The 25,470-nt window shown below is 37.9% G+C and overlaps 1 protein-coding gene across 1 annotated transcript in view; it reads left to right on the top strand.

The window, feature by feature from the left end:
• The window catches only part of ANO6 (anoctamin 6), an 80,338-nt gene extending 55,485 nt beyond the window's left edge, over positions 1–24,853 (top strand). The window contains exons 9-20 of the mRNA XM_067297985.1: positions 320–425; positions 1,696–1,756; positions 5,167–5,312; positions 6,682–6,759; positions 8,308–8,533; positions 9,410–9,579; positions 10,187–10,284; positions 11,836–11,966; positions 12,845–13,050; positions 19,105–19,304; positions 19,764–19,869; positions 20,836–24,853. Of these exons, the coding sequence (XP_067154086.1) occupies positions 320–425; positions 1,696–1,756; positions 5,167–5,312; positions 6,682–6,759; positions 8,308–8,533; positions 9,410–9,579; positions 10,187–10,284; positions 11,836–11,966; positions 12,845–13,050; positions 19,105–19,304; positions 19,764–19,869; positions 20,836–21,039 (1,732 nt within the window). The 3' untranslated portion in view covers positions 21,040–24,853. The remainder of the gene's footprint in view (positions 1–319; positions 426–1,695; positions 1,757–5,166; positions 5,313–6,681; positions 6,760–8,307; positions 8,534–9,409; positions 9,580–10,186; positions 10,285–11,835; positions 11,967–12,844; positions 13,051–19,104; positions 19,305–19,763; positions 19,870–20,835) is intronic.
• The last annotated feature ends 617 nt before the right edge of the window (positions 24,854–25,470 follow it).

Genomic DNA, 25,470 nt, shown 5'->3' with positions numbered 1-25,470 from the left:
CATGCAGGTGTGGGTTTCCTACTGGGGAATGAGAGATGAACTAAGATCTTTGAAGAGCTGTTTTATTTTTGGTGCAAACAGTTTTGAAATTTACTACCAAGTGTATGGGGCGGAAATTATTTTCCCTCAGTGTCATCCATTTTTGAGATGAGGGCTAAGAATGGAAATAGGGGTTGTTGAAGGAGGGGGGGGAAAATTCTTGAGAGGAGATCACTGGTAAATTATTTCTCAGTTCCTTGAGATTAGCACACTGTCTTCACATGTGAAAAAGGACTTTGGAGGTTAGTGTTGGTGAGTAACTGACTAGTTTTCTTTTTAGCCAAGAAGTATGTGATCCCAACATAGGAGGTAATATCATAATGTGCCCTCAATGTGATGAAGCATGTACCTACTGGAACCTCACCATCACTTGTGAATCGTCCAAGGTAACTACATATACAGCTTATAGAGGTGCTGTTGAACTTCGGTTGCACTTTCTCTAGTACCTACTACATATAAAACATTGTTGTTCCTCCAGTAGTGTCCTGCATGATTAGTAAAACTGTGCAAATAGTTAGGCTTTTTGGTTCAAGGACTGAACTTTAAGTAAAAACAACAATAATAATAATTGCTTCACTTTGATCTAAAATTAAAAGAAAAAGAGGATTTTTTATTTCAAATATCCCCCAAATGTTTGATACTGGACTAAACATAAATTTTGTTTGATACAAAATGAAACATTTTGGCTTCATTTTGGAGTATTTCCTTTTGAAAAAAAGTTCAATTATTAAAGTGTTGATTCAGAGTTAAATAATTTTGCTTAAGAAATTTTGTTTAAAAAATGTTCTGACATTTCTAAATTCTCATGCCTCCCTCCCCAAACTAATTAGCTGAATTTGTGCTTTGAATTTGACCTGAGCTGTCAAGAAGGAGGTGGGTATATGGAGAGATTGATGTTAGCCATGACAGAAGGCATGCTGGGCTCCTACTCTGAATTCCTGTCTAGCAGAATCTGTCTTTCTTTCTCCATTAACTTATCTCACTAGGCTAATGTTAGCCTTTGGTCATTCCTTTCCATAGTTTCAATCACTCCAAAATTGCAAATTTTCAGCTACTCATGAAAAATATTTTGCCCAGCTTTAATGAATCATGTTGCTTCAGCCCACTTAAGATAAAGGGTAGAAAAAAACAAGAATATAGGGAAAAGGATATAATGGGAAGAAAAAGCAAATTGTGATCACAGGCGTATCCATCAAAATATGTTTTTACTAAATAGCTTGATTTGTTTTCATCTGACTCAGATGACAACAGTTCACAACAACAGCTCAGTTCACATCTGAACCAGATGTGTTCATTGCCTTTTTGTGGCTGTATTAAAAATACATAACTAAGTACTGAGTTCCCAGACTAGAAGCGCTCTTCCTCTTCCTATGCAACAGATGGAAGGAAGTTTGATAATATACCATTTTACTATCCTCTTTCTGCATATTTGGCTTTTACATTTAATGCTAGTTTTTGCACTTAATTTCCATAATTTACTGAAGGGTCTTGCACATTGAGTGAAATTGAGGGAACACTATCAGTAAAGATTGTTTATTAAACTACAAGAGAGCTAAAACTCAAGATTTTAGTAAGCAACTTCTGTTCTTGGTCAGTGTAGAAGAAAACACTGGGCCATTATATTTTAAGACTTTTTTTCTTTTCAATTTTTTCCAGAAACTCTGTATATTTGATAGCTTTGGAACACTGGTGTTTGCAGTATTTATGGGAATATGGGGTAAGTCATTTTCAACAACTGTGGTTTGTCATCTCATTTTGGCCAAGCCTAAAGCATCAGCCAAGAAAACATGAATAAATTCACAACTACTTCATTTTCTACTAGTCAGCAATTCACCATACATATTTGCGGTAACTCTTTTTAGCATCATAAGAAAACAAAAAATTTTAGAACTTAAAGGACCAGGTGAGAATGTTGCTCTTCAGTATTTGTTTTGTTTTGTTCAACTCGGAGAAAAGTAGGAGAGAAGTGATTAGTGCTTCTTCATGTTCATCCAGCAGGATCCACACACTTAAGTATCTCTTGGCAAAGGAGCTGTTTTGCTCCAAAGAGTCTTGGAGCTGTTTGTTCCTACTAACAGCTCTGCGACTGTGCAGGGCAGTGGAAAAATACAGTAATTTATTGTATTTTCCAGTAATTTTTTGCTCCTGTCTTCATTTAGGAAACTGATCTGGTAAAAATGCAGTAATTACAAGCACTAGAGATATCTTGTAGCAGAGAAAATGTATATGAAACCAGGATGTTTCCTCTGGGTGAAACTACTTAGTACTGGATTCAAGGGATTATGCAAAGTTTATTTTTGCAGAAAGAGTTTCATTTGTTCATATTAGGAACTTTGTTAACTGGCTTTTACTGCGCTATCTTATCCAAAAATTACCAAAAATAAGTTGTATGTTAGGTCTGTATACAGGGTACTGTAGAGAAAATAACTGATAAAAAATTTTGAATTTGTATGTAGGCTAAGAATATTTAAATTGCGCTTTTTTTTTTTTTGTAAAACACAGTATTTTGATCTTCCTATAATGACTTAACATGCTTTAAAGTAACTGTATCTTTAAAGAATTATTAGATGAAACACATCATTTTTAAAAGGTTCTTTCAAAATATGTACTAAAATCAACACACCAGCAGGAATTTCTCTAAAAAACTAGAACAGCTTGTAATGTAATCTTCTAATGTAATCTTCTTCTGTCTTCTGAATAGTTAATTTATTTGTAATTTGCTTTTTAATTAAAAATTGTGTTTCCTGTTTTGAAGAACAGTTCCAAGAGTAATAATTACAATGTTAAGCTGCATGGTTATAGCAATGGCTGCAAGGTCTATTAGTATTCTCATCATAAGTCTACTATATAAAGAGGTGAATTGTATTACACTAATTCAGTCAAAATTGTACTGAATCCAAATGACCCATGGTCCTGGTGCAATTTCAACTGTAATTTTCATCCAGCTCTAATACTTTTGTAGACCTGCTGGTCCAAAATAATTTAAGGACTATTAAACTTTTAGATATTTTATCGCATCATTATCATCAATAAACTTTTTAGTAATTGTGGTTTTTTACTATATTCCCTTCAAAGATCTTGAAGCATTATAAAACATCAGTGAATTTGTCCTCAGGAATTAACCCTGTATATAATATTGCTCTAGATCAGAGCCTCTGCCAATTCTGCTGTAATGGCATGGCTAGATTGGCAGAGCTCCTGGACGAGAAGCAGCTTCCACTTCACTTGCTGCCATCACTGGATCCCCTCCCCAGGCAAGATCAGTTAAACAAAGAAATGTTCTCTAGTAGAGGCATTATTTTGCAGTCTTTGATGATACAGTTTAAGAGCAGAACTTACTAGGCCATATCTGGGTGGCAGGGTTAAGTGACGTGCTGAAGGGAACACTGCAGGTTCCTATGTGAGATGGAATTAGCACTTGAATCTCCCAATTCTGGAACTTCATTTGTTTCCGCTGCTAAAAAAAAAAGTTGTTTCAAAGTAAAAGGAGATTGTTAAATGCAGCAGCATCTCCTTCCCTATTCTGAAAGATGCGATACAGCTGTTAGGTTGTTTTAGCTAGCAGGAGAGGTTTTCTGTGTCACGGGGCTGTGAGAGCTGCCCTTACGTTGTGTGCCCTTCTGCTGTTATTAGCACAGAGGCTATCACAGAAGGAAGCCCTGCACTTTAGGACTCCCCAGAGCCTTTTGCAGCTGGAACAGATCAGTATAATACTGTTTCCTGTGATTTGGGCTGGGGCCCCAACCAGCAGCTAGAAGTTCATGGAAGAGTCTAATCTCCTTGCTCTGCAAGCAGAGGCAGATGTGATCCTCTGGCCTGCTGTTTGGAATGGTCTTTGTGCTTCCCAGCATGAAACAGCAGAGAAATGCCTGTGAAAGACACTCTGGAACAACCAGGGGAGGAGGATTTCCTGAGGTTTTGCCTGTATGCGGATGCCAAGGTCACCTCACAGCCCAGCTCATGGAGTCTTCTGGGTTTTAAATGCTTTGGTTTTGGATTTATTGACCACACCTGATTTTGGAAATAACCTTTGATATTTGGACTTGTAACTGCATGCCATCGATGTTCCATCATTCAGGATGAGGGGCTGAATTAATAAAAAAAGCCACTTTTAGGGTCAATTACTCGTAGATGATGGGAGTGCAGTGAAGAGATACTAAGTCCTCCTGGAGGCAGTGCTGCAGAGCCACACCACTCATTTAATCTGTAGGGGCACTTTCTTCAGCAATAAAGCATCCCAGCGCACTGGGGAACATAATACTGATACCATGGTCCTCAGCTCCTCCCAGCCTTCTCAGGTGGGTCTATCATTGCCTCTGCTGCCAGATCTACTTGTGTCATGTCTCAGGCCAAGCTAATGAGTTTGACTGGATTGATGTCTATCCAGCATCACTCAGGCATCTGTGTATCTGGTTCCCTAGTGCTCTCAGTTCTAGGAGCACAGCCCAGGGAAACTGCTGGCCCAGCCCAGAAACCAGGGTTTCTTAGCCCCTGCACGATGCCATGGAAAAAGAGCCACAGTCCCTTCAGATTTATGCTAGCAGAGGAGGAAAAACAGCTGTGTTTAAGCAGCTCTACCTGAACTAGCATCTTTGGCTCTTATAGTCTTCAGACTGATAATTTGTCCGCACAAAAATTGCAGGTTTAATGAACATGAGCTTCTCCTGTGGCAATTTTCAACGTACTGAGTTTTTCTTTTCTAGACATCCTACACTCCCCAGCATTTTGTCTCCAACCATCCAAACAAACTGCTTTCTTATGCATCCCGTGATGAACTTTTTCAAAAAACAGTCTACAATGTAAAATCCAAACTGTTCATATTCTAGCCTTATCCAGAAAGGAATTAATCTTTTACATATTCTTTAGCAGGTGCCTACAACACCATTTATATCCAGGTTTCTCTCGTTAAAGCACCTACTATATCCAAAGCAATAATTAGATAAAGAAGTAGATCCAGTTATTTTCTCCCTCATAAACACTAGGCACCATCCCACAAGCCAAAAAGGATTTTATTCCATGTCTGTGGAAACTATATAGAAAACTAATGAGGCACATGTTACAGCCCAGGGGGTCAAGCAATGTCCAACACTCAGATGATATTGCTGACTTTGTTTATCTTTTGGATAGTTACTTTGTTTTTGGAGTTTTGGAAGCGAAGGCAGGCAGAACTGGAGTACGAATGGGACACAGTGGAGTACTTGGAGCAGGAAGAACAAATTCGCCCAGAATATGAAGCACAATGCACTCATGTAATAATGAATGAAATCACACAGGTAAGGAGTATTTTGGTAACTGGTCATAGCTACTCTAGTAGACATGTTTTGAAAGGATGCTATGAAAATGGTGAGTCTGGAGCTGTTTAAATCAACAGTGATTCAAAGAGAGCTGATAAACTGGCCCAAAAATACTGAACTTGTTTGAGGCTCCTTGAGGTTCCTCTGGCATAAATGAACAAAAGTTCACATTGTAGCTGCCTTAGGAGACTAGCTCTACCTTACTAAATCCCCCAAGTAATGATCCTGTGTTACTTCCAGAGGCCAAGATCACAGAGCATGTGCTATCTTTATCTAAGAATACATCAGAAAAACAAGGTGAAATGGAGAAAAAGATGTTATACATAATGCTGAGACTTTTTTTTTAACCAAAGGTGTTTCTGTTTGAAAGATGTATAAATAGGTATTGTTGCCAAGTGCATGTGGATGCAATTACAATTAGTAACAGCAAACTCACAGGAACAAGGATAATCCTCATTTCAATGAAATAGGATTCATATTTATGAGGATCTTAGTTTAGATTTCTATTTATTATACATTTTTGAGTAGCTTTAGCTTCTGTGGCTCACTCCAGCTCAGCTTCACTTTTTTATTTTTCTGTGTTAATATATCACTCTAGCATTTATCTGATCATTTGCACTGCATCCACATTCCATCCACATGATACTAATGTTTATTAGAGGGCACTTGAAAAGTTTCAGAATTAACTGGCATAGCTGAAACTATCCTGTATCTTGTACTATAGAAATCCTGGTTCTGTTTAAAAGCTTATGAAGCTATGCTACCTTTAATGTATAAAGTCATTGCTAGAAGGTTCCTTTCAGACAGTTCAAATAATGAAGAATGTGCTAAAATGAAATGGCTTTGCTCTTCAGAGATCCTATAAAGATTCAATGATGTTTCACAACACCATATTGAAGTAGGCATTTTTCCTGGGAGATTTGTCCCATTGTCCCAAGGGGATAAACTGAGAAATGCAGAGGCCAAGTCCCAAAATTTTGATGCCTGCTAATTTTAGCTGAGGAGGTTTGAAAGCTAAGGATCTTGGATGCCATGATCAGCCAAGAAGGATGGGCCCATTCAAAAGGACGATGCACGCTATCATAGCTGAATTCAGTAAGAGATGAGGACACTCAGCCTCTCTGGAAGTCATTTTTGTCTTAGAACAGACACCAAAAATGACACCCTGAATCAGGGAATACCTTTTTTGAAATCATGGATCACTGTGAGTTTCAGGATGACAAAGCAGGAAAGGAAACAGAAGTAGGGAGTTGTCCTCAGTCTCATAAAGTGTTACTTGGAGCACACAAAAAATATATGAAAAAAAAAGATTGAATGCAAGCTTAATCTCTTTCTAAATCTTTTGCAGCAAAAAGAACATGTGCCATACACTGCCTGTGGAAAATGCATGCGTATGACTTTCTGTACAAGTGCAGTCTTATTCTGGGTAAAGTTGTCCTCTTATTCTTTCACCTCATTAATTCAATTCTCTAGCAGATGTCTAAAAAATGTCTCCTCCTGAATTTTACTAAAGATAACAAAGGAATAGGTTTAGCTGGATTGCAATCTGATGCTTAATCCAAGCCCATAAAGTAAGCACCTACATGGACAAGGTAGTCATAGTCACCAGATACTATTAGGATACACAAGGGAAACCCTAGTCAATAGAAAATATGTCTCAAAATGTTCTGTAGCTGTAGCTAGTGAGTGATGCTTGAAAATGTGGTCCATTGGCTTCTCCCTCATTATTTTAAGATAAATGCCTTTGCTTCTGGGGGGAGTAGGGGACAGACTTTGTTTTATACGGTCTCCTCGCTGCCGGTTTCTCTCCTACTTGTTCCAGCCATTTGGTTCAATATCATGTTTCACACTACTGGTTGTCTTTCAGGTTTTTCGTTTCACTTAAAAGAGCAAAGCTGGGAGCTCTTTAATCTTCCAGTGCTGCTGTTTTAATTAAAACTAAAACTTGAAAGAAGTCCAGTCATCCATGAAACAATACGTAACATGGTGAGCAGGCCCAGAGAGGCTGCCTTGAAAAGCTCTGTGTTTTACTATACAGCATGTTCTCCTAGCCTGTAGCACAAACAGGAGCTGGAAAAGAACTCATCCTAGATAATAGGAGACAATGACAGAAATGAGATAGAGTGGTGGCTGGCAGCCCAGAGGGTTCGGAGTTAACGCATCTGAAGCACAACAAAAAGAATACTGTCTGGCTGCTGGATTTAAATAAGCAGAACTTCAGGCTGAAGGGAGGAGATTGGGTCTGGTTTTACTGTTTGTGTTACTGTGCTCTCTTACTCTGCATAGGGTGTGGAGGGGGGGGTGGATTCATGGCAGTTTAGAGATAGTTAAAAAAAAAAAAAAAGAATCCTGGCCTTGAGGAATTTAATTTGAACAAATTTAATTTGAACAATAGCTAGACACTAGCAAGAAATAAAAGCAGAAACAGAAGCAGAGATGACAAGCAATATGAGATGCATGGAACCTGATTAGAACTCTTGCAGATCACATGATTTGGCTTTAAATTTGCCTATTTCATTGAGGGGCCCATAGTCTATAATATTATCATGTGAAAGAGAAGATACAGCCCCCATCATCACTGCAGACCTACTAGTACATTTGCCATCCTGCCAATTGCCCATGTCAAAAGAGGGAGATTCCTTCCTAACTCCTAGAAATATCACATGCCTTGAGGCATAAGACTTGATTACCCATCTCATTATCTTAGCTAGCATAGCTGCAAACCTTGTTATTAATCATAAAACAGACTATGTCTTTTCTTTCCTACAGATTGACTCTGCTGCACAAAAAATACTTTTCTGGATTCTAAATTTATTGCCTTATATCTTATTTCAGCATCCTCTTGCACTCATGTAATGGAATAAAAGACACATAATCTGTTTGCTTTTGCCTGTTGCGAAATGTGTTTCAAACTCGCTGTCTTTCCCAAAGCCAATGGTTCAACATTAACACATTCCTTATATTCTCTTGGCAGATTCTTCTGATTATTGCTTCAGTTGTTGGAGTCATTGTCTACAGACTTTCAGTTTTCCTGGTGTTTTCTGCACTGTTGTCACAGCACATTACTGAAACACAAGCAATCCACAAGTACCTGACTCCACAAACAGCTACTTCAGTAACTGCTTCAGTCATCAGCTTTATAGTCATTATGATTCTGAACATCATCTATGAGAAAGTGGCAATCATGATTACTGACTTTGGTATGCCTCTGTTTTACCTCAGATAGAAACTTTATCTAAAATAATGAGAAAAAATAGCATTTACACGTATAATAAGAACTCCAGTAAATGAATACCTGTACCACATACTTCAGAATTTTCCCACCAAATCATGCAATGCCATCTAGAATTTTTCAAATACAGATTTTCTCAGTATCAAAGAAATACGATATTCAGCTTTTTGCCTGAAAACTCCTTGTATAGCCAGCATGAAAGATCAATTGTTTACAGTTTTGTGCTTGTGAAGCAGACAAAGCAGAGAATTACTATAATAACCAAGCTTTATGATCAGTAACGCATAACACATTCAATTACATTAGCTTTTGTTTATGGTGAGAATAGCTATTTTCTTGTAAATAAATGAAATAAGATCATTGTTCCAAAGCTAGATACTATCCCCTTGTTATTAAATAGATAAACAGTCACAAATATTATTATTCTTTATATCCAGGCCATCAACATTAAAGTAGCTATTTTACTTCAGATGTGTAAAGTAGTGTGGTGTTTTAATATTGTTTCATTTTCATCAGTTCAAAGTGTTACATTTGCTTCCTTCCTGAGTGTGCTGGATTTGGGAGATTTTTTCCCCTGGGTTATCAGAATTTCTGCTTGCTCTTTTTCTTTAGTGTCAACGAACCAATTCTTTCCTTTTTATAACCCGTATAGTTTTAGCATTAGCATAATGGCTACAGTATACATGGAGATTATGTACAATCTAATTTATAATGCTCTCAATCATAGTAAGGAATACAAGGCATACACATACTTTTCTGACTGAAGGTCCAAAGCAGCTTATAGGTAGTAACCTCCTTGTAGGTTGGAGGTTTAAAAAAAGGGTTTTTTTTTTTATAATTACAGAGCTTCCAAGGACCCAGACCGATTATGAAAACAGTCTGACCACAAAGATGTTCTTATTCCAGTTTGTCAACTACTATTCTTCATGCTTCTACATAGCCTTCTTTAAGGGTAAATTCGTAGGTTACCCTGGAAATCCAGTTTATTGGCTGGGAAAGTATCGCAATGAGGAGGTAAGAATGTATCAAAATGTTTGTTTTTAAACATCAGGAGACATTAGTCCAGGTCTTCTTCTGTAGTTACGAGGGTATAATATGAATGTATAATGTAGTTGTACATATTTAATGTAAGGGTTCAAAAAGTGACTGCCTCCCAGGTCACATGCCTCTTATAGCAGCCCCTAGCATAAATGGGATTTACTCAAGACCACTTGGGTTAAGAAATGTATTTTGAAGACCCAGACAATCTTACTTTCCTATGGCCCAGTCATCTGTAAGTAGCATAGAGAAGAATGGGAGAACATCATCAATATCAGCTCTGGTCCTGCAAAGCCTCCGTGTTCTGCTGGGTGTTCCTTGCGTGATGACAGTACAGTACAAAGCTGCATAACTTTGCCTAGTATTTCAATCCTTCAGTGGTGTCCTGTCAATTTGCACGGCAATCATATATGGCCTGGAATTGGCTTTTGTATAAATTATGAAAAAGGTTTGCCTAAATAGTCTTCTTGTATTATTTAAAGAAATGTTATCATGATCCACCAGGAGTTCATTATTTTAAATGCTTCAGTTGTGCCTGAAAATTTTCCCAATTTCCAATTTTCATATCTCTGCCAACCTTTAGTGTGATCCAGGTGGATGTCTCCTTGAACTCACAACTCAGCTTGCCATTATCGTAGGAGGTAAAGCAATCTGGAATAACATTCAAGAAGTGCTTCTTCCGTAAGTTCACATTATTAAGTATTCTGCTTTTTCATATTTGAAGGGTGAGATACTGCTTTTGCTTGATGCATGCAGGTATTAGGTCATTAAATCTGATAGGAGCATATTGCATTCCAAAAGAATAAGAATAGTCTGTCAGGGCAGTTTTAGACAATTTGGATATCTTCAGTCTGGTAGTTCTGAGCTCCTGTCTCTGTCATTCCATTGATTTTAGTTCTAAACAGAAGTGCTTCCCGCCTCTGCAAATCAGGCTCAATGTGCTTCAGGCTGGATACTTAAAACACGAGGCAATAAAAACTCTAAAAATGTTAAACTAAATACTGTTGCTTAATATTGAATTGAATGACTTGTTATACATAAGGCTTTTTAAAATCATGCATAATTTACTTATTTAACTCATTTAGTTTTACAATCATATTGATATTCATAGTTCCTATATATTCTTTTTTAGTGATGCAGATCTCTGGAAGATCATGTTTTAATGTAAACAATAAGGAAAGTACTAACAATGAATGCCCTCCATGTAATTTAGATGAAGATACTAGCCAGTACTCTGTTCCTATTCCCGGGACTTGTTCTTTATTTTATGCTGATCAGTGATTAGTTATCACTTGGAGTCGGGAACTCACAGTTTGCTCACCCCCTGCTGAATGCCACAGCATCGCATTCCCTCTGGCTGTGGTTCTTCTGAGCCCATGAATTGTGCCCCTTTGCTGCACAGTGACCCCAATTCAAGGTGTGTCCCAAATACTGTACAACATTGAGGCTAGGGTGCTTTGCTGAGATATGAGTTCCTCCACACCCAAATACTCTGTATATGCAGCAAGTTACAGGAGAGAACTGTGAACCCATCCTTCTTTTCAACATCCATTAGCTGGAGAAGGCTTCCGAGGACTCAGCATGCTTCCGTCAGCCATAGACAACTGATTGCCCCCATTCTGTGTACAAGAAATGTATTCACTTAACTGGCATTCTGAATTTCCTTCCTAAGATGGCAAATAACATTTAGGTGCTGAAACGCTAAGTATCACTTCTGGATCTGGTTCTTGACTGATCTCTCATTCTGCATTTCTGCAACTACAAGTAGAAGGATTTTGGTTTTGTCCTTTTTAATGGACATTTCTCCCCCTCGACATTTTTTTTCTATTTGAATGTGGTCATTCAACTGCTGAAAATAGCTACACCCAATTCATCACTTTTCTTAAATTCTCATTCCAGCCTTTCAGATCAGAAGGAAGTAATCTTTCTAACCACAGGCCTACATTTGATTTGATTTTCTTGAATTTTACATGGTCATTCACCTGTACAACATGAGTATAAATCACTGCCATTCCAATATGCTGTCCTTTTACACTCTTATTTATGGTTAAAAATAACTGCATTCAGGATAAGGCAACAGAAAATCATCCTCATGTTTGAAGGAAGTTTTCAGTAATTCAAGAACTCAAAAGCCACTGTTCAAAACTATAATGGCACAAAAGCCAAATTTTTCCATTTATTGAACTTTTTAGGTTATTTTACCAATGTTAGTTTTTTCTCCCTGACTGATAGTTGGGTTAAGAATCTAATCGGAAGATATTGTGCAGCTGCTAGATCAGAAAAAATTGTTCCACGCTGGGAACATGACTACCACCTGCAGCCCATTGGAAAACTTGGATTGTTTTATGAGTACCTCGAAATGGGTAAGTAGCAATTTAGTTCTGCTTAGACCAGAATCTGTGCTGTATGCAAGTATGCTTTAAAGAAAATGTTCATACAAGCAATGCTTAATAAGCTTATAGACAGAGGAGACATGAATGTTTTAGCAATCCAAGACAAGTTTTGATGAGCTGTTATAGAGAGCTTTGCTAATTAGTTTTGCTAGCTTTTATTAAGCAACTAAACCTCAATTCAATTTGTAGCTAAAAGACACAGCAACTGATTGTACAAGGAGGTGCATTCTTGCTTCTTTTACACCATCATTTGGAAAATGTATCCAGAAGCCAGAACACTACCATCTTCTACTCTAATACTGCAGCAGCAGATGCCTGTATCAGGCTAGTGGAGATTTACAGTCACTTACTTGTTGCTGTTTTCTTGGGGGCTGGCAAAATTCAGTTTTGTTGCCACTAGCCATTCTCTAATAGAATTGTAAGCACACTTGTTGCAGTGCCTGAGCACAGTAACGTGATTCTTGATTCAGGCTTTCCAACACAGCATTGAGATAGTCATTAAATTTCCAAGTCTAAATGATGAAAAGATGTAAGAAAGAAATGGATGTTTAAATACTCAGAAGAGTTCCTTTTGATGAGTTATGGCTTTTAACATTTTCCTGTCCCCTCCATCTGGCAGGTTTTTTCAGTCTTTTCATTCTCAGTACCTTTCACTATCTTTCCAAATGTTATTGTATTATTCTGCTCATATGTCCTCACAACATAGATTGTCTGAACATAAGATTTGCTAGGAGCTTAACCACTCATCCTTGTTGCTCTTTCTCATAGTTCAATGTATGTATTCTCATATATGCTTATCTCAGGTAAGTTAAAACCTCATCAGTGTATGTAACCTCTCCCTTTGGCAGTTATACAGTTTGGATTTGTCACTCTGTTTGTGGCATCGTTCCCACTGGCTCCTCTTCTGGCTATTATTAACAATATGTTGGAAATCCGACTGGATGCTTGGAAGATGACAACCCAGTTCAGACGCATAGTTCCACAGAAGGCACAAGACATAGGAGCGTGGCAGCCAATCATGCAAGGAATAGCCATTTTGGCTGTGGTTACCAATGTAAGTATTGCGTCAACAATTCTGAAAGGTAAAATGCCTTCACTTCAAGTATTACATCCAAATGTGGGAATGCCATGTGTATCAACGCATATCGTGCCAAAGTGACTATAGGTGAAGCACTTAAACTGTCCTAAATAAATTATGAGCTTAAGTCCCTTAAGACTTTAGCCCCTGTGAATTAAGCTCTTAGTTACTTTTCAGATGTTTTGGAAACAGAACATAGCTACTGTCTAAAACATTACATTTAAATAAAAGAAATGTTATTTAGAGTTACTAGAGTCTTCAGAAAAATCTGTGTTACAAATGAAGACTAAAGAGCATCTTTCTTAAAATTATAGCACATAACACAGAGATATTTTTGGAGAGTCTACAAGTAAATGCATGAATTTAAAAAAGTTGTAATTAAGTTATTAATGATGGTTGTTTCTAATTGTTACAATTATTATGGTCATGTCTTCTTAGTTAAGTTTGACTTTAAGCAATTTTGCATTTAAAGCAGCAGTTCAACTTCTTTCCTATGTATAAAAAAATACAATGTATGCTCAAAATTACAGCACCTACCTTTTGAGAACAGAATGAATTTTTTTTTTTGAGAATTTTCAAATGAATCCATTATTTAGTTGGTGCTAAACCTAATTTTAAAATGGGCTCTTTAAAATATTAGAAAACCTTTTTTTCTCATGGATATAGTCTTAATAATGAAATTCAGACATTTCAAATTTCCCATATAATTGTCACCAAAATCTTACCCAGAGGCTGCATTGTGGGGGGAAAATAGTGCTAATGGACTTTACCACTGTAAATATTTGATTGTTTATTCTTAAGCAGCAGCTAATATATATTATCTTTCAAAAATTTCCACTGCTGTCCTTTCTCAAAAGAGCAGTGACCGCTGTTCTCCTCTGCAGTAACAGTAAAGCTTGCCCATACCTAATGTGCCCTTTTCAACATGGTCGCCATTTTTTGCTGTTATCACTGAGTTTAGGTATTCATTTTGACATGATAAAAGATGATAGTCACTTCTTCCAATAGCTACTCCTTGCAGTAACAGTACCATATTGCACTCTCTTAGGAGCTTCTGGTGAAACCAGTTAAGTCAGAAGATGGGGTTCATCTTAGCCTAAACTTTCACAGGAATCTGCCTGTTTTGAGAATGATGGAACTGGGTAAGAGAGGAGACAGAATTGAGCATTCAACCACAGTTAGTAACCTGCTAGTTAGGAGACTTATTTCAAGTAAAAGAGCAGTTCAAATTCAAACAAGGACATGAACTTACTTTCCTGTATCTCAGGTGCCTTCTATAGTCATTAGGCGCTTGGCTGGTCTGGAGTCTCAACTACAGTGCTTCTGCTTTTCAGAAGTAATGAAATAGAGACATGTACCTTTTTTTCCCCACACCCAGATGAGTTTTCCTGCATATTGCTCTCTCTTTTATTTTCCATTCTGAAAAGTCTTTGTTTTGCCCTTGGAAGGGTGGGAATACTTTCAAAGAACAGAATGATGAGACTCCATGACCTGACTGCCTATTGAGCTACCATCTTCTCAGTAGCTTGGTTTCGTTACTATCAAGGTTGGGCTGGTGACCATGTTGAAATGAGTCCAGACTGGATTTCATTGAAGAGGAAGATTTTATATATTAGCCTCTGCTATCAGATATGTTTTCAGGTATTCAGTGGCCTCCCAAAATGGCAATTATTCTTTTTTAGAATTTTATTTCACACTATATCTGTTTGATAGGTATGGTAAACATGGATGGCCTGTAGAGAGGGGATTTGGGAGAACATAAAGGCAGAGAAGTAAGCAGAGAGAGAAATGTCAGAAGAAAAAAGGGAACTTGGGGATGGAAAATTTACAAGAGAATCTGGGAGGCAGACAACAAACTAGAGCATGTGCTGTAGCTATTTTGCACTGCTCTGCTGAGGCAAATCAGTCATAAATTCAGCTGTTCCACAGGCATGTGAGACAGCCAAGGCCTACTAGTAAATCTTGTGTTAAACTTTAAAATAAAATGATGCAATTTTGGTAACACATCTTCAGATTGTTAGAAATATCAGGTGGCAACAGACATACTCTGGCTTTTTGTTTTAGTGCGTGTACAAAAAAATCGTTGATGATACCTCTCCCTGCAAATTAGGGAGATAGAGCAAATTCACAGTTGAAACATAGCTATAGTTAAGTAGAAGCAACATTCTCAGTGCATCAATAGCTTCCTTTGAACTATGCTGCTACAAAACTTATACAATAAAAGACAAAGAAGTTTCTGGTGCCCTAGATGAAAAGCAAATGCATTCTGCTATTGGATAAACTAACAGTCTTAGTCAATCCAACCAAGTCTTGTAATACTACTATGAAATAAAAAGTTAGATATGCTTCTAAGAATTATTTTAAAATATTGCTAGGAATACCTTAATCATAGTCTTGATGACATTCAGGGCAGAGTTAAAGTTGCTTTGGTGGCCTAAAGGTGACTCTGACATGTGTAGACTTCTCTCTTAGGAAGGTATTCGTGCCCCTGCTTTGGATTCTGCAGAAAAATGACCCAACAGTAGTTTCAGGTATCTATCACTATCCATTGACAGCCCAGCTGAGGCTAATCAGAGATTTACAACTTTAAGAAGCTTAATTGACTCCAAATTCATATTCCTCCCTCCATGATTACATACTTACACCCTTCAAGTGACATCTGTGAATACATGGAGTCCTTGATGTGGAAAAGTAGATTTACATCTTGGTTTTACTCTCTCCTTGTCCTCCTTGACAAGAACTCCATCCCCATGTTTGTATGACTGTTAAGAACAGGCATGTTTCTTCTAGCATAGCCCTTTTTGGAGACCTCACATTCTAGAACAGTTAATCTTAGTGTAAATGTAGTGTGTTTGCCACTGATGTCAGTGAGGTTATTAGCATACAGGGGGCACAGGATGAGAGATGGTCATGTTTTTTTCCTTTACCTTTAAATATGTTTTTTTCTTGTTTGACGTCCAGGATCTAATATAGGCAGTCTTTGTTTTACCATGCCTGCCTTAGACTTGATTGATTTTTTTCTTAGTACACAGAAGCTGTGTCTGTTCTTTTCTGTGTGACTGTTACAGCTGATTAGCAATTACACTTTTATATACTGTATCCTCTTCCCCTTCATATATTATCTTTGTAACACCTGCTAGGTTGCTAGTAACTTTTGCATAAAGCTATCGGTTTTGAGACTTGCTGCTCAGGCATTGGACCTGCTATTGCATGATGCCAGAGCATCTGTTGTTGATTTGAGGACTGATTTTAATTTGTTGTAGTATAAAAGGAAAACTGCGCTAAGTATAGGTTAGGAAGGAGAGAATGCTCTATTTGTTTGTACTTCTCCAGTGCAATATTCTAAAATGCAGCCCACAATTCAGGAGGAAAAAAAGCTTTTCCTTTGAGAGGATGCTGTAGAATTAGCTTTCGTATTTCTGCCCTTGTAGCTCTCTGGAACACATCTAGAGATCATTCCAAGAGAGGGAGAGAAGGAGACGTACGATTAGGAGAGACCTGGGGCCTTGCAAAAAATTCAGTAAGAACAACCATTAACAACTGTATTCCAGCATCTTTTTTAAACAACACATAGAAAAAGCAGCAAACTCATTTGGTCTGAAGGGAGAGGGGTTTCTTTTGCCTTACTGTTTAGTTGCTATTAGTTCATTTGTGGTCTGGCTGGATGCAAACCTTATGGGCTAATGAACAGTGGGAAATTATATTTAACTAAAACTTTTTGTTCTTTTGCTTAAGTTAAAAATAGAGTAATTTAGGTGTGACATATTTTCCCTGCAACTGCAAGACACAGTAATATCATATATTTCTTGTCAGCCAAAACCACTTACTCCGCAGGTAAATATAAGCAACACATACTTTTGACTTCATTGCACACTGGTGTGTAATGCTTAAAAACAGTTTTTAAAAGTGCATGCCACCTACATTTGATTTAAGCCAGAATACACTACCAAAAAATCCTTTTTAATGTACTCATCCTTGAAAATTTTAAGCAAGTTTATTGTAGTCTTAGGCTGCCTCCCTTTTCTTTCTCACCAGCCAAATTAATGTTCTCTCAATTGAACTAAAACCTAACAGTCTTCTGGGGAGCCAAATGAAGACTTTGTACCACAGTCTCATGCTTAAATGGTGTTTCTGCAACTTTTGTCTTATGTTAACTAGAGTTTTGCTTGTTAGGTGCTTCAAAGTAAGCCAGCTTGAAAGGTAAGACATTAGAGTATTGTTCAACATTTGGCAGCAGTGCTACTTGAGGTGGGGTAAGTCTTGCCCCCTTTTCAACATCTTTCCCCCTTCCATTTCCCTTCTTTTCTCCTTGCTACTCTCTCTTGGTCTGTGCTGGCACAAGCACTTTTACGCGCACATGTTGAACCAGATCAGGGAAGGGATCTAGCTGAGTTTCCTCCCAGCCAGATGAGTGCCATGATCTCATCCCCTGCACAGTTTCATGAACCCTTGAGCCAGCACAGGGCATAAGTGAACTGCTGGGGGCAAAAGGCAGGAGGAATGGTGGCTGTTTAAGCTGGCACTGCCACCAAAGTGTTGTTTGGGGAACAGCCAAGAGATGTCTGCAGATTTCTTCACCCCTTATCCTCTCTCCCCTCCTCTTTTTTACAGCCATTACAAATACCTCTTCAGGTTGGGGCTCTCCTGCTGGAAGTCCTGCACCAATGTGGACAATTTTTGCCTCATCCCATGAAAATAAAGAAATATAGCCTGCAGCAATTGCAGACTGGCATGAATGGGAATGAAATACAGATATTCACCAGCTCTTAAGTTCTTCTAATTCCCATTACTGATTCTTAGCTTTGCCCCTTCCTCTGTCCCACACCTTTCCTATGGCTTTTTTGCCCCTCTTATGTATCTCTGCCTCCCTCCCTCTGATCCCATTAGCTCCCCACTTCACACTCTTCCATTTCTCTGCATTGGTTCTTTCCATTCACATTTTGAAGTGTTTTTTTGCCATAGGACAAAAGACTACTCTTGCAGCCATGGAGCGCAAATAATCACTAGATCCTAGATGCTAGGCGCTACAGATGCCTGTAGTGCTGAATTGGCTGGGCAGCCTCTTGCTAGGCACTCAGTTGCATATCTTGCCAGTGGAAAGCCTTCCCTACAGGGAAGTCTTCTGAATATGCAATAGCAAAGGAGGATATTGGAATAAACATAATTAACCTGTCTTCCAGAATAGGATGTTTTGGGCAGTTCATGAGTTTAAAAAATACTTCTCATGGTAAACCCACAGAGCGGATTTCCTACCTAGTTTGTGACAAGTAGACTGAGGAGGACAGGGACTCTCTTGGGAGCAAGATAGCAACAAGTGGTCATGTCATATGTAAAACAGCACTATGCAGCTGCTACTGAGAGAGAAAATTTTTCTTGGCATCAAGAACAGTTTCTACATGTACTGACATGGAAACTTATGAGGCAGCAGCTGCCAAGATGAATTTGGGCTAGCTATCACCTCAGAAAGAGCAGGATGTTTCTAGGGTCAAAGATGGATCAGCTATATATATAATTTATCTTATTCTTTTACTCAAACTTCAGGATTCTGGGTGAAATTTAATTTACTATTACTCTTCTGTCATTTTCCATAAGATTCATCAGGCAGGATTTCTCTAAGCATATCACAAGTACATCTGATAGCCAGCATATTCGCTGAAGGTTACCTTACAGTAGTGTAAGGTGAGTGACGAGCGAGTGAGTTCATAGCGTGACAGTGAGTTGGGTTGCTGACCTGCATAGCATGTTCATGAGGAAAAAAGTGTATTACAGTATGACTTTTTAAAGGCATGCAGCATAGCTAGTGTAATTTAAAAACTATACAGAGTGCACATTCCTGAAAGAGATTGCTTTATGCTTGCGAGTGACTGCATGCTCATTTACAGAGGGAATCACTGACTAGAAAAGCATGTATTTTCTATTTTTCGCTCAGTATGGGAAATTTTGAAATACTAAGCGTATGGAAAAGCTTTGCGTATTAAGGCTTGTTTCTTAAATGCTACTCTGCTTTTGTCTTCTTTTTCTGAAATGCAGGCCATGATAATTGCTTTTACATCTGACATGATTCCTCGTCTGGTTTATTACTGGTCCTTTTCAGTCCCTCCTTATGGGAATCACAGCACTTATACTATGAAAGGCTATATAAACAATACACTCTCTGTCTTCAATATATCAGACTTCAAGAATGAAAGCAAGCCATCTGCCCCTCAGGTTGGGAACCAAACAACATGCAGGCAAGTGTCAAATAACCATTCCTTTCCAATGACAAGAGCAGTAAATACCATTTAGTACTGTCTAAATAACCTAATTCTGTTAAAATATCCAGTAAGAAATGTTAAAACACAGTAAAAGGCAGCATAATTTGAATGGAAGAATTGAGCAGCAGTCTTTACCATAAATCTGTGTTAGTCAGAAAATATTTACTTCATTTTATTTTCCCCATAGTTGATACAGTCTTCAAAAAAACACTTTAAAAGTGATTTAAGCCATTTTTAACACAGTGGCAATAAAAGGCATTTCAGCCAAATATAGCTCATTCTGCAGACAGAAAGTTTACCCATCAGTGTAGTTACATGCAGCTAACTGTTCCAGGATGTGTTAAGCAGGGACATGTCTTGCTCCATCCTCTGGCCATAGTGCATTACTGCAGAGATTCCCAAAAGTAGTTCCTGACTTTCTTACATTGCCTTCAGATACCGTGATTTCCGCTACCCTCCTGGTCACCAGCATCAGTATGAGCATAACATTTATTACTGGCATGTCATTGCAGCCAAGCTGGCTTTCATCATTGTCATGGAGGTAAGTGTATGGAGTTTTCAGCTTTAGTTAATTAGGTTCCTCTTCACTTTGTTCAGAAACTCCTTCAAAGACATTCTGTCCAGGCAGACCTATCAGAGCTTTTAGTTAGCAATGTCAGCTAGCATGGACAAGATCTTAGGAGGTGTAAATTAAGTGTAGCATTATTAGAAAAAAAGTCTCTGAAGTCATGACATCAGCTGAGGATTGCCTCACATTTGCAACTTTTTCGCTCAAGAACTGTAAAATGATTTTGAGTATCAGAAATAGAGAGAGTCGTACCAAAAATATTTTTACATATTCTTAGAGGAAGTTTGTGCACATCCTCATGAATACACATACATAATACATGTGCACTGACAGAGTGAACTGTGTAAAGACAGTCACTGAGAGAGGTGAGTCTTTAGACTTTGGTTAAAAAGCAATTACTCCTTTCTGTGCAGCTAGAATCTGGGCTTATGGAAAGATGGGAGTCAGTCCAAGATCAAGAATACTAGGTAAATATTAAATTATAAAATATATTTAGGGCCTGATCCAGAGGCTACCAAAGTCATCAGAAACACCTAAATTTTTAGAGCAGGGTTCTGATAGTGGAGAATGTTTATAGTCCCAGGGTCATTTGAACAAACCTGAAAAGGTTTTAAAAGAAACTGTAGTCACATATTTCCACAATGTGGGGGAAAAGGAAAGCACTGGGTACTAGGGTTCCCCCAAAGCAAGCAGAGAAGTCAGTGTTAAAATCAGGATTAGAAATCTGGAAATTCTTGCATATTAGTCTATTCTATTCTATTAATTCTTGTGATTATTCTATTCATTAGTCATTGCTGCTTTTTAAAATACTGTTCCACTATAATAGTTAGATATTGGTACTGGACTCAGAGTCTTAAGAAATAATGTGACATTTCATCTATAATAATAATGATGTCCTGTTCAGCCTGACTGACATTTTTTCATTTTCACCTTCCCCAGCATGTCATATACTTTGTGAAGTTTATTATTTCATACGCAATACCGGATGTATCACAGAAGACCAAGAGCAAGGTTAAACGAGAGAAATACCTAACACAGAAACTCTTGCATGAGAATGATCTCAAAGTTGTGACAAAAAGCATGGGGAAAATAGCCGGCAAAATTTTCAGAGTAGATAGCCCTTTCCGACCTAAAGCTGAATAAGTACTTTTTTATATGAAATAACAGTATTTAGCCAGCTTATACCTATCCACACATTACCAACAGCTAATCAAACACTTTGGATTAATTACCATTACTAAACACTGTTTCTTGAAACTGTCCCCTGCACATTTTCCTATTTCCCATAGGCAAATACAACCACTGAGACTCAGTGAAGAATTATCAATTTTTTTTAAGCAAACAGCTTTAGTATGACATACTTTTCTAACATGTGAGGATAAATATTATTTATCATCTTAAGAAGATGCAGGTTAATTCTGAAATGCATAGAGTACTTTCCACTTCATTTAGGCATTGGCTATTTGATCTGTTGTAGAACTTGACTAAAACTTTAAGAACCAGAATTGTTTTCTGTCAAGACTAACACCACTTCCTGTGAAGGAGTTTTGATCACACGATAAAGCAAACACCAAAAGTATAAAATGAAGAAGAAAATATGAAGGAAAAAGAAGGAAAATACAATTCAAAATCATGTTGCTAAGCTATTGCAATTGATATACTAAGCACTGTTGTGTGCTGCACTGAATTAGATATGCAGACTGGAATTTAAATGGATAATAAGATATTTCAGTTAATCATGGACTTGGATCCCAAGAAGCAGCAAGACTGGAAGCCCATCCTGTTCATCAATCTCTATGTAAACAGGAGAATTGCCTTTGAAATCAATGCATACAAACTGACATTACAGCACTCTGAGCAAGCAGAAAATCAGGTATTTTGTCCTTCCCTAGTCAATGTGCTTTCATTAGTTCACTTGGCCATTCTGTTCTGAATGAGTGTAGCCCTGAAGGTCTCTAACCTGTAACAGTGGTAAGTGTTAAAATTCTTTCCATGTACTAAATCAATATTTGTAGAGGGCTCTCTTTTGCATTTCTGCCACACCAGAGGCACCGTTCACTTCCTGGGTAGATTTCAACATGCAGAGAATGTGCAGCTGGACCTGTTGTGATACGATATTGTATGATGAATTGAATTTGGACATGACCGTGAATCTATTGAAACTTCAGATTGGAATAAACAATTTAACATGCCTTAACTGCGTTATGAAGCTCTAAATAACTAGGAGGATGTTAGAGATGTGGATAAATTTACTAGGGCCATCAGTCATCTTCAAATTAAACTGCATATCTCCTTGGTGATTTTGTGCATTACAGATTAAGCACGTATGTAGAGCTCCACTTTGAGTCTGCATCAGTGATCTTCCAGATTATTAACTTGCTTTGTCTTTTAATGGTTATAATGGACGAATTCCTACAAATCCTGAAAACAAAAATCACGTTAAAAAAGGCAAAAGTGTGTCTGTATTCTGTAAACCTGGTGATTACTGGTGGTTTTCTAATTTTGTACTCTTAAACTTAATTCATATACAGAATTTTTAGGCAGATTATTCATGTAGCTATTTACATATTATGAAGTTTGCAGAAACTAAGTAGCATTGATAAGGTGTACTTTATTCCATTAGTAATCAGAAAGAATCAAACATTTGAATTTTTTAGAAAAAGTTCAAAATAATGCTATGTACCTCAAGCCCATCCTTTGAAATGACATTCAAGCCTGAATAGACAGCACATGGCATGAGTTCTCTCTGTATTCATGATACACAAGCTTTCATTCAGCAAGACTTTGCAAAATGATTGCCTGGAAGAACATGAGAGGTTCAAAAATGAAGCTAAGGCTGAAAGATGAAAAAAAGGAAACTCACGGGTTCAGGAGAACACATTAGAGGCAGAATAAAAAACCAAGATAGACTGTAACTGTAAATGATTGCCAGCCAGAGCAGTGCTAGAACCAGCACTTCTTTTCACAGGAAATTCTACTCTCTGCCCTTTGTTTTGGTTTCCAGTCAGAATCACAGCTCCCAAGAATCAAATATAAATTTGGCAGATGGACAGACAAACACTCCTAACTTTCTAAACAGGACATAATTTCTTATCAAAGTATGTTACCCCAGTACTGATTTGACCTTTTCAGAACAAAATACCAAACTTCTTTTTAAAACAAAATTTTGTCCAAAAGACCATCTCATGGAACAATTCTATTTAAGTAGTCAGGATTTTCTTGTGCAAAATGAGTTCTGTTAGAAAGCCCAATCAGCTCCATGCAAACCTGGAGCTTTTGATTTTAGCTTTGTACTGCCACTTCCCCTGCTGCAGTAGTATTCAGCTAAGAGATTTCATTTTCCTATCAGTGATCACAGTGCCAAAGTGCCTTACACATCCTTTCAGGTGCAGTGTTGAAAGGCTGGGGCAGACAAGAAGGTATCCACACATACCAAGAAGGTATAGTGTGATAAAGGCAAAAAAACCCCAAAACCAACAACAGCAGGGAATGGACCATCTCAGGTAATTCTTTGGTCTTAAAGAAACACTTAGTGCCCTCTTTGACAGGTAAAGAGACTGGGAAACAAAGGAATTAAGTGCCTTGCTTGGGGTCACACTGCAAACAGTAACAAAGCTTAAGACTGGTTTTAAGGAGTGCCTGATTTTCTGTACCTTTTTGGTTCCTGCAGCCTCTCTCTTTGTCCCTTTCTACATCAGCTGGCAGCATGTCCTGAAGAGGGTGTTGGTCATCGAAAATATATATTCTTAGCTTTAAAATAGTGGTTAAAAAAAAAAAAAAAACTTGCTACATCACCAAAGCATGAATCTGTATGAACTGGGATCCTCCTGTAATAAAATCCCAATCACCTTTAGGTGTGTGTCTACATTAGCATTTTTGTTCAGATCAGGAGTGTGTTTTTGAAACTAGTCTTCCACTTGTCCCACTTGCTGGGCCATGGTTCACATCACAGCCTGGTCTCAGAGCACAGGAATGCATTCCTTTTAGCTGAAATTAAACCAGAAGATAGATACATTTTAGATGTGCACATAATTGTCTCTAACAGTCAACGGGCATATAGTCCACAGGTCTAAACCAGAGCTAGTGTGAAGAGAGCAGTGAGTACTGGGTGGGCATCAGCTCCTTAACATCAGCTTCTTGCTGTAGTGATTTGATTCTGATGTGCGATGCTACTTGCTAATGTAGCTGTAACCTTTAATTTCAGAAAGCATTATATCATACAGCACAGTTCTGAATGAGAGAGAAAAGAGGAAAACTACCAGAGTGCCTAATGATTGCATTTTTAGCAGTTTGATCTCTTAAGCTGTGCAATTTATGCAGGCTCTACCTCCAGCTGCTAAGATGCGCACTGGTTGTACACAGTGAGTTCTCCTCAGGTTCATCAGGATAAAATGCTTGGGGGGGCAGAAGCCAACATAAGAGTATTTGTAACTTTTTTTGGAGACTAGGTCACTTAAAGAACATTTAAAGATCTGCCTGAAGGGAAAATTAACATTTGTTTAAAACTGTGAATCAGTTTTACACGTTTTAGACTTTATATGTGGGCCAAACATGTATGTGTATATGTCTGTTGAAGTCGGGGTGAATTTGGGCTAGTGACTGTTTCATTGCCTTGGAGTAAGCTAAGAGGAACATAAATTACAGAACATTGCCACTGTTTTAGATTCTGTGTATGTTGATAAAAATCAGAGTGTAAGAATGTATAGTTTGTATTTTCTTCTAAGAACGTTTGCTATTAGTTTCTGAATATTAAGTTTTTTATATTTATTGTCATTAAATAAAGTTTATTTTAAAATAATAATACATCTGATGTTGATTAGCATTGTTTGTTTTTAGATGAATGATACTGCTGCTGCCAAATGCCACATTTAAATTCTTATAACATCAGCACTGTCTAATTTCCATATTCCTCCTCTTTTCAATTTTTTGCCATTAAACTGTGTTACTGCTGCTCAAATTTCTCTTCTGCTTTTTTGCTGCATCCTCTAGATGGGAGTCATTCCTTTCAACACCACGTTGATGACAAAGACAGGAAGGACCATTACGTTCTCCTACAAATTAACAGTTTAGATTTTTATACCCTTCCACTCCTATCATGATAAGGCCTGCATTATCTTTCAGAGTTGTGATTTATTTCTTCATCTGGATCCAGTCTGTAAGATGTTCCCACCTCCTGGCAGTCCAGCTTTTGTGTTCTGTCTCAAGGAACGCAGCCCAAGCAGCAAGCGCCTATTTGCAGCATGGTACATCTGTCCTCCACTGGGAAGGTGAAGGGCTTCATTTTGACTTAAAAGAGGTGACTGGCAGAATGCAACTAATTTTATTTTCAAACCTGACTCCATTTATCACTCTCTCTGTCTTGCCCTATCATCCATCCATCCAGTCATCTAATACTCTTCTACTCGGACTCTTCCTCTCTGCTTTGAGGAATCCCCTTTCTAAGGCTTAGAGAAAAGGGAGGTTTGAAAGCCATTTTGAACACAGGCCTTCTTTGCATTGACTTTTTTCCTTTGGGATTCCCAAGATTTGTTTTAAGTGTAACTCTCTTGTAAGTGTAAGTGTAACTCTTCATTT

Source organism: Apteryx mantelli, chromosome 1 (assembly GCF_036417845.1).
Source record: "Apteryx mantelli isolate bAptMan1 chromosome 1, bAptMan1.hap1, whole genome shotgun sequence".
In the NCBI taxonomy this organism is placed as follows: domain Eukaryota; kingdom Metazoa; phylum Chordata; class Aves; order Apterygiformes; family Apterygidae; genus Apteryx; species Apteryx mantelli.
The sequence above is the reverse complement of the archived record's forward strand: the minus strand, read 5'-3'. Positions and strand labels throughout refer to the sequence as shown.